Source organism: Cololabis saira, chromosome 18, assembly GCF_033807715.1.
Source record: "Cololabis saira isolate AMF1-May2022 chromosome 18, fColSai1.1, whole genome shotgun sequence".
NCBI lineage: Eukaryota > Metazoa > Chordata > Actinopteri > Beloniformes > Belonidae > Cololabis > Cololabis saira.
Genome location: NC_084604.1, coordinates 14,250,158 through 14,259,484, shown reverse-complemented (window position 1 = coordinate 14,259,484; position 9,327 = coordinate 14,250,158). Strand labels below are relative to the sequence as shown.

Below are 9,327 nucleotides of genomic sequence, written 5' to 3'. Positions count from 1 at the left end.
TTTACATTGGATGAGGCCATGTCTAGCACAGATGGAGGAAGTGTGCACCTTTTTAAGCGCCTCTTCCCATATTTTATCAGATATAACTTCACCCAGCTCCTCCTCCCATGAAGCTTTAATGCCGTTTAATGAGGTAGTTTGTAAGGAGCAAATCTGTCTATAAATGATTGTCAGGGTGCCTTTCAGAGTAGGAAGTGGATTGAGAAAGGTGTCGAACTGTGTTTTTTCAGGCAGGGTGGGAAATCGTGGATCTAAACTGCGAACATAGCTGCGTATTTGAAAGTACCTGAATCGATGGTGTCTGGGGAGACCAAATCCATTTAATAATTGCTCAAATGAAGCAAATATATTGTCCACATAAAGGTCTCTAAGCCCCTTAATGCCAAGGTTAGCCCATGTTGAAAAGGAGCTATCAGCTATGGATGGTAGAAACTCCTCGCCTCTTCTGACACACACAACCTGTATGACTCTCAGCAGCAAGTTGGGGTGACAGGGTGATGATGAGGATGCCCAGCGCGCACTCCACTAATGGAAATGAGCAGCGATAGTCTAGAAAACTGGCAAGGTTTGTTTTGTTGCGAGGACGCTCGTGAGCCATCGCAAAGATTGTGCCCTGGGTGGTCGCCCACATGGCCCACAGCGAAATCCAGCTCTGGTGAGAGGTCTGGTCACTGCCCAGGGGCTCAGAGTAGATTTACTGCTCTCTCACATCAAGAGGAACCAGTTGAGGTGGTTCTGTTCACATAGTTAGAATTCCTCCTGGACGCCTCCCCTGGAAAGCATCAATTCATAAGAGGCTCCAAGGCGGCTCCAGGACATACCGGGTCTGTGTAAGAACCTGAGTGATTTCATATCTCATGTGGCCTGAATCCTCTAAAGGCTCCTATGTGCTGCATGGTTTTGGTCTGTCTCTGACAAAAGAGTCATGGAAATATCCATCATCGTAGGTCCAAACTAGCTGTCCCATATCATGGACTGTGATGATTCCACCACCACCGTCACACTGGTGTTACGACCAAAGACTGGTGTAGTTTTCTGGTGAAGCCAGGTATCATAAACAGATTAAAATTCACCATGAAATGACACATAAATACGACACTGTGCGATTCCTTAAAAAGTGCGAAATGTCCCAAAAAATCTGGCTTTATATGACCTTGACCAACCCAATTTTGATTCTCAAGAATCAAAATTGGGTTGTGGCAACAGAGTTGTGGAAACAGGGGTCAAGACTATGCAGGGATAGCAACTTATCGCACATATTGTTTGTATATGCAGGATATTATGAGATTACATGTATGTACCTCGAGCACCCTTTGAACATCTGGCATCCAGAGGTGGCCTCTTCTTCTGAATCATCACTGCAATCCAGGTGGAGGCATCATTTTACAGTCTGCCCATACCATTCCTGACATCTTATCTAAGATTAGACAGATCCAAGCTGTACAATGTGAGATAGCATGATCTCGTAGGACGTCATGAATGGTGCTGAGGCTTAAGAGCAGCTGGAACAGGAGGCCAAGAACTGGAGGTTTGGGCCTCTCTGCTCAGGCTGCTGACCTCGTAACCATGTGAAATATAAGTGGAAGGTCATCGATAAATCAATAATAATACATTTAATGACGTTTCATGCCACTTGACGTCACCACACAGATAAAAGCAGAATGCACAATGAACACAATATAATATAAAGACTGTTGTGATAAAAATAAAGTGACAAGTAACACAACACTTTTTTTTATCATACTTTATTGTTAAACTTACACGTGCACTACATTGAGTATGAACACAAAAACATTCAGAAGAGAAAATAATAAAAGTAGAAACAGATTTATTTCTGATGTGCTTGAAGTAAATGCAGTTTCCTTCATAATCAAAGCAGATTTTAAATCTTCTTTTGGTCACCGTCTCATATCACGCTCTTCTTCTTTGGCTTCATCCATCACACAGAAAGATTTTAACCCTGGAGATTAAGAGGTTTGTGCACAAACAAAAGCAACGATAATTGTTTTCTTCTTCGAAATTTTGTGACATGATCATTTACAGAGAATTTTATAAATGGTTTTCAGGTTTTCTCCTTAAATGCTAGTTTTGCACTATAGTAGCCACTGCCAGATACAATATTTGCAACTGACATAATTAAAAATAATTTCCCTTTTCTTTATACATGCATTCCTTGTTTTTACATTCCCTTGTCTCTTTACATTATTATTTCTACCACATTGTGCAAAGGAGGAAGGCTGCCCTTCTTGGTCCAGCTTCTCTACTATTAGTCAATAGAAAGGGAAGGGAAAAACAAATATATACAAAAAAAAAATATATATATATATACATTTTTGGGTGAAAATGCACGTATAAGGAAAAGGAAAAACAAAAACTATACATTTCTGCTTTTACTTTCAATTATGTCAGTTTTGGTCTTCCGTATTTGCAGTGGTAGAGTTTATAAAGTTAAAGCAGGTTCTTTTTTACTAAAATTTTTCAATGAAACACTTTAATAACAATAAAGCAACAGTTACTCACCCTGACACTGCACACAACCACATGATCATGATCTGGGACCCCCAGATTCATTCTCCTTTAACTGATGAATCCCAGCTTAATCTCTGATTATGGTGCAGAAAAACTCAAGAAATACAAGGCACAAGCTTTTCTTTATGCCTTTTTTGGATTAATAACAGTAGTGTAGGTTAAATTACAAAAGAGAATCCCAAAGTGGAAGTTTTCTTATTCAGTATAAGAGGTATGAAACTGCATCTTTTATACATCAGGAGTGCTGATGTTTGCTGAAGTTTGTTTCATTGCCACTAGATGGCTGTGCAACGCCAGAGATTTAGTATGAACTTGTGTAGCCAAACATGACCCAACACAGTTACTAGAAAGAACAAAAAAGAAATGAAAATGAAAAAAAAAAAAACAGTAAAACTCTTAATTTTGTCTGAAGTTTAAGACGTTATATAGGATCCATGTATGATGACTTGGGTCCAGATTTACAGATTGTTTCTAATTCAGATAAAAAAAAGTTTTTAGCACTGGGATATCCTTTCTCTCTTTTTAAACAGCAGATCCATATAAAAGACACTTATTAGAAAATGTAGATAATTCCTTTAAATCAGTATTTTCTCACTTTCCCACTGAATCCGTCAAGTCTCCAACTCAGCTCCTATTACTCTTCTTACTCATCCATAAAACTGCTTTCAGGCTGTGTCATTAAGTCATTACTGGCTGTTTAGCAGCAGACAGGCCATGGAGTCAGCCTTCAAAGATGGGAGGAGCAAAGCTGTGATAACATTCAATGTTTTTTTTTATCTTTATTGTTTATTTGCCTTTGTTTTCATGCTCATTTTCTCGGCTGTAATCGTTGTTGTGATAGCATACTCCAGATACTCCAGAGGCTGCCAGACTTAACTTGACATCCAAAACCACTTCTCTTATTGCAAAACAGACATACCGGTAATCTGCTCAGTGCAAAAGGGCATTGAAAATTGTTGAGAATGGTTCAAACGGATGAGCTGGTGGGAACTGCGGCTTCAACAAGGCGTACAGCACATGACACAACCTGAACAAACTGTAGCACCGTCTTGTGAAAGGGTGGAAAGTGGTGGGCCTGAAGAATAATGTCAATATTTGGATCTTTCAACGATCATTATGGGTATATGGAGGTCTTGATTCAGTACTTGTTTGTGGGGAAAGAGGATGGGGACTTGGGGGAAAACACACGTTACTTGTAAACTGACTGGAGAATATATTACGTGTATTTAACGCGGCAATATACAAAGCTCTTCAGTCGGTACACAATCATATATTTAATGAAATCTGGATAAACAACATTGTACAAAAGTACATACAGTAGGAATGTGTTTAGTTTCAATACAGACATTCAGGTTTAAACACTCAACTGGTAGTTGACTGTTTTGCAGTGGTAGCAGCGGTCTGATTTTAAACCCAATCTTATTAGTCTCCTCTAAGTATAAACAGAGGAACAATGTTCACCATTAAAGTCACCATGGTTGTAAACTGTCAGTGTAAATGCAACTGCACGAATGAATTAATGCTAAAACCCAAACGAGGCAATTATAAAATGTTAAAAAGAGGTTTTTGTGTTGCATGCACTGCAAATGTATATATATATATATATATATATATATATATATATATATATATATATATATATATATATATATATATATATATATATATACATTTTTATTTTGAATAGAATACTGTTGCAGACTTTGTGGGTACTGACATCCAACATACTACACCTGGGTTGAAAAGGATCCAAGTAAATTAAAATGCTCTTATATACATGTATTTCCATTATAAACATGTCTTCTAGCATTGCCAATCAATATGAATAATGGGTTTAGACTTGATCTGGCTTAATTAGGAAACCTTATGAATAAGACAGAGTCTCAGCACAACCTTGTAAATCTCCTCATCCACACACTAAAACACACACGCACGCACGCACGCACGCACGCACGCACGCACGCACGCACGCACGCACGCACGCACGCACGCACGCACGCACGCACGCACGCACGCACGCACGCACGCACGCACGCACGCACGCACGCACGCACGCACGCACGCACGCACGCACCCAAGCACGCACGCACGCACAATGCCGTGGTATTTACTGTATTTTGGGATACTGTGTACATATCCAGAAGAGTGCTAACAGAATTATTGATTACATATGTTGTCATTACTGAATGTGCACAACAACAAACAACAAATTCTTAAACGGGTGGTCTCTAAAGGCATGAAAAAAGGCAAACTGCTCACAGACTACTATCTTTCTCAAAAAGATACATGAAGTATATATAAAAGTATTGTTCTCACCTTTTCAGAGATGACTTTAAAGCAGCACAATGTAACTTTCAGCTTTTGTTGAGTTTGGCGGCTCCTTTGGACAAAGGCGGTAGTGCTTTACCAGTAATGTGGCAGGGTTCCTACCATGCTCCTCAAAGTTACATAGTGCAAGTGAAGGCGATACAGACCCACTCAGACCATGACAGAGGTGTCATTAAACCTGTTGGAAGTTGATGTACCATCACAATGACTCTGGAAATATGATATTAAGGTGGAAAAGTTACATAGTGCTGCTTTAACAACGGCAGAGGAATGGCTACGCTATCTATGCACCTGAGTACAGTCCTGCTATACTACAATGGAAGTCATATTCCAATTTATGAGAGACAAAAATCATTTTGCTGCTGCCAGGGAAGTGAGTTTTATCCCAGAAATTGTAGTTGTTGCAGTTCCTACGCCGTTGTCATAACTGATGAGTCTCTTTCGGAGAAATGCAGGAAAGAAGGTGGATATGTACGCATTTTTAAACCCTGAATGGCAGAAGCAGTAAACCAGTGGATCCAGCAGGCAGTCACTGTAGGACAACACCATGAGGCTATCATAAACCTGGACCACTATCTTCTCGGCATCCTCCCAAAAGTTCAGTCGCACGGTCAGCAGAGCTGCTCTGGCTATAGCGCAGGGCAAGAAGCAAATGGAGAACACAATAACAACAGACACAACCACAAACACAGCTCTCCTCAGCTTGTTCATCTCCCCCACCGTCTTCTTCCTCAGCCGGCTCACAATGCGGGCCGTGCAATAGACGAGCACAACGAAGGGGAAGAGGATCTGAGTGAAGAAGACGATCTGAAAAAAGTCAAAAGTCACATTGAGTGATGATGGCAAAAGGTCAGGCGGTAAAATTAAGCAATGCTTTCATGTCAAAGAAACTCAAAACGATGAGCCTATATATTTTGTTTCATTGTTATTTTAGACTTGTTGAGATTTTTTCAAATGTGTAATCACAAACAAGCAAACAAACACATATTTCAGAGTATAATTATTAGCTTAGCTAATGATTAAAATTAGTGATGATATAAATAGTTCCTGGTGTAACGTGCAATTGTTAGTTAACTGACAGAACTCATATGTAGAGTTGTGTTTTATGACTGAGGTTATATGAGTTAGGGAAATGGGAGATTTAGCATTAAAACTATTAAAGGAGCATGAGGCAGGATTTATGAAAAAAATTCGTATACGTTTTAAGTTTTCTAGTAATAATGTCAGATGAAGCGTTCCAAACCAAAAAGAATGAGCCCTCTAGCGTATCTCTCCGTTGCCTTGAACAGGCTGTGTGCTGCAAAATGTGCTGCAATTCCAGGCCGGAATTTCCCGCGCTGTCCTGCGGATGTGACGTCACATGACGCTGCATGCGCGTTCTCGGCGGCGCACGAGTAAACATTGGATACGCGTTTGAGTCATGGAGGCAGCTTCAACTTGAATTGGGACTGAAAACAGATGCTGACATGGCTCATTTCCTACTGACCAAGTAAGATAACATTGTAAGTCATATTTAGAGCTTGATTTGAAAATCACATGAGATTACACACGTGCTCCCGTGCCGGCTTTGTTGTTGGCTGCAGTAACTCCGACGGTCGTCGTGGCGCTAATGAGTTTGATTTCTTATACTTGCCTCAAGCTCCTTTAATTAATAACTTGAATAGTAGTTTTATTGGATATCATTTAATTTGCGTACATAGCTGCAGGTTCGTTTGGGGACGCACATATGCCGAACTGACCCTGCCTTTCAACTGTAATGAGCTGGGATAAACTCCAGCAGACCCCCGAGTCCCTGTACATGACAGAGGGTGTAGAAGAGAGATGGATGGATGGATGGATGGATGGATGGATGGATGGATGGATGGATGGATGGATGGATGGATGGATGGATGGATGGATGGATGGATGGATGGATGGATGGATGGATGGATGGATGGATGGATGGATGGATGGATGGATTTTGCTTCTTTTTGTTACAGTCCATCCTTCAGACCAATAGCACCTCATGCTTATGCCAGGGTTTCTTACGACGCTAAATCTTCCAAATTAATTCTCACTTATTTTTGATTACAGGTATGGCTTCATTTAGTCATGACATTCATAGCTATGCAAAAGCATTTTTGCAACTGTAGCTACGAGGCTTTGACCAAACTTTGCTCCCATTCGGCTCCTTGCGGTAGTCACTCTGTTCCTCATTTGTCCAAATACGACTTCCTTTTGGTCTCCTAGTCTCCTCTGCCATAGGGCTCAGCATAGATCTGTGAGTTAGCTTCCTATCGTAAAATTGTTCCTGAAATAATTCCTGAACAATTCCTTCCCTACAGCTGTGTTAACAAGAAAGAAATTGGAGCCAAAGCATTACCTCTCTGAATGTGTCCGTCACATCATGTAACGGTGTCTCCTTCTCACGGCCGTGGCTGTTGCAGCACTCAAAGGTATTGACCATTGTGGGGATGGTGAGGGGCAGCAAGAGGAGCCAGATGACCACTGATATAAGAGGAGATCTTTTTAACACTTTGACGCAGTTTTTCCTCCCTAGATGGACTACATTAAAGTAGCGATCGAGGGACAGAGTGATGAGGAAGGCGATACTGGCTCCACGGTTGAGAAACAGCATGAAGAGCATCATCTTGCAAACCACATTATCCTGGCTGCGCCTCACGCCATGCTGATAATGGTAGATCTTGATAGGAAGACAGGCCACCAGCAAAAAGTCAGCAAGCACAATGTTGAACAGGAAGATGCTTTTGTTCTTCCAGAACTTGAATCTAAAAGGAAGTAAATCACAAAAAAAGTTTTGTGTCTTTAAGAGTAGGACCACAGGAGCAAAGAAAACAAAAGCTTATGATGCTGATCTCCCCCTAACAGTTTATCTAACTCATCTACAGGATACCTGAACACGTGACACAGGTCACTCAATAAACTGATGCAGTTTAAGCATTACGTGTTCTTAAAGCATTAGGTGCTTGAGGAAGAGCAGGTGTTCACCTGTTTTCACTTTCACTGTGATGGAATTTTTTGAATAGTTCAAATTTTACAAAGGGGATCGGTTGTCTTGTCTTTCATGTTATATACACATATAAGTTTTGATTAACTCAGCTGCTAAACATCATTATCACAGCCATAATGTGACAACGACCCCCACCCCCCGCCACTAACAAATGAAACAGGATATTAACACATTTTTTCAGTTGTGATGATTACAGATTACAGAGTTAGCGATTGTGAATCATAGGTGCCTGGTTTATCTTTACAATAATCAGTCAACCGGACTCGACTCATGTTTCGAAGCTTGAATCAGCCAGAGGTTAAAAAGTAAGGAAATTCCCTCGTGAGGACTTGATTATAACGTTTTTAGCCTTTTGTTGCATTTCTGACACCTGTCACATGCCCACATTGTTTGAAATGTTATTACTCTGAAAACAGGGATGAAGCAGTCATAGAAAGTTTATATGTACCTGAAGAGAAAGATGTAAAGGACAGACAGGTTGAGAGGGAGACCCAGTACAAACTGTCCAACCATAAGCCAGGAGAGGGCTGTGTATGTGTCTTGATGGGGTGTATCGCAGTCATCAATTGTTGGGTCTGTAAACATTTCTTGTTGATTTGGTTTAACAGAGAAGGACACCTCAGGAGCAGTAGCCATAGTAGTTTTCGTGTAATCCTGAAACTGGAAAGAGTAGTGTTTGAGTTGATTCTGATCCATCAAAGTCCAGGACTCACAGAACCGAATCCTTCTTTTTGACTCCAAGCTCCCGATCTTCTCTCTCTTCAGGCACAGATTCCTTCTTTCACCCTCATCTGACACGTTCCACAGTCCTCTTCAGTGAGCTAACAATGATTCTGCATCTCTGCTGAGCAGTTTCATCCATGCCAAACAGTACCGAGAACTCACCGTAAAAGATAGCACTGAAAATAGCTCTGAGTAATAGACCAAATACTCTGCGGGTGAGTGCGTGTGCGTTTGGTGTGAGGCTGTTACTGGTTCTTCAGAGAGAAAACATTTATAGTCAGATGGAGGTGTGGTTTAGAGAGAAGTGCTCAGCTGACTGAGAAGCCAGAAAGATTGCTTTTTTTTTTTTTTTTTTTCCCACCCACTTTCCTACGAGTCAAACTGATTTACTTTAAACTGAATTGCGCTGGCTGGAGACTGATGGCAGTTTCACTGTACCTAATGTGCAATGAAAATAATTAATAATGAATTTAGTAAAAACTATTTCTGTCCTATTTTAAAGTATTTTTGGCACTGAGGTGGTGGAAGTCACTGCAGTTTCAGTGATGCACACCCGACGGATGGAGCAGGATTTGGAAGTTCTTAGTTGAAGCTGGGTTTTTTTGTTTGTTTTTTTCAGCAAACAAGGAAAAGCCTGTGAAATTCCTTGAGTGACTGCCTATACAAGCTGTTGTGCCTACACATGTTTAGGAACAATCTTTTTAGGAATGTCAGATTAAGAGCTCATTCTGTTTGAA

General features: G+C 40.7%; 1 protein-coding gene across 1 annotated transcript; it reads right to left on the bottom strand.

Annotated features, from left to right (window-relative positions):
- Positions 1 to 1,868: 1,868 nt before the first annotated feature.
- Positions 1,869 to 8,821, bottom strand: LOC133418522 (12-(S)-hydroxy-5,8,10,14-eicosatetraenoic acid receptor-like). The gene is made up of 3 exons (XM_061707256.1): positions 8,316 to 8,821; positions 7,220 to 7,625; positions 1,869 to 5,664 (listed from the first exon to the last, which is right to left on the bottom strand). The coding sequence occupies exons 1-3, from the start codon at positions 8,561 to 8,563 to the stop codon at positions 5,209 to 5,211; spliced, it is 1,110 nt and encodes a 369-aa protein (XP_061563240.1). The 5' UTR covers positions 8,564 to 8,821; the 3' UTR covers positions 1,869 to 5,208.
- Positions 8,822 to 9,327: the final 506 nt, after the last annotated feature.

Excerpts from the sequence above, each read along its gene's own strand:
- LOC133418522 (XM_061707256.1), bottom strand. The coding sequence starts at position 8,563 with ATGGATCAGAATCAACTCAAACACTACTCTTTCCAGTTTCAGGATTAC. Across the intron at positions 7,626-8,315 it reads CTTTACATCTTTCTCTTCAG|ATTCAAGTTCTGGAAGAACA; the intron begins GTACATATAAAC and ends ACTTCCTTTTAG. Across the intron at positions 5,665-7,219 it reads TGACGGACACATTCAGAGAG|ATCGTCTTCTTCACTCAGAT; the intron begins GTAATGCTTTGG and ends GACTTTTTTCAG.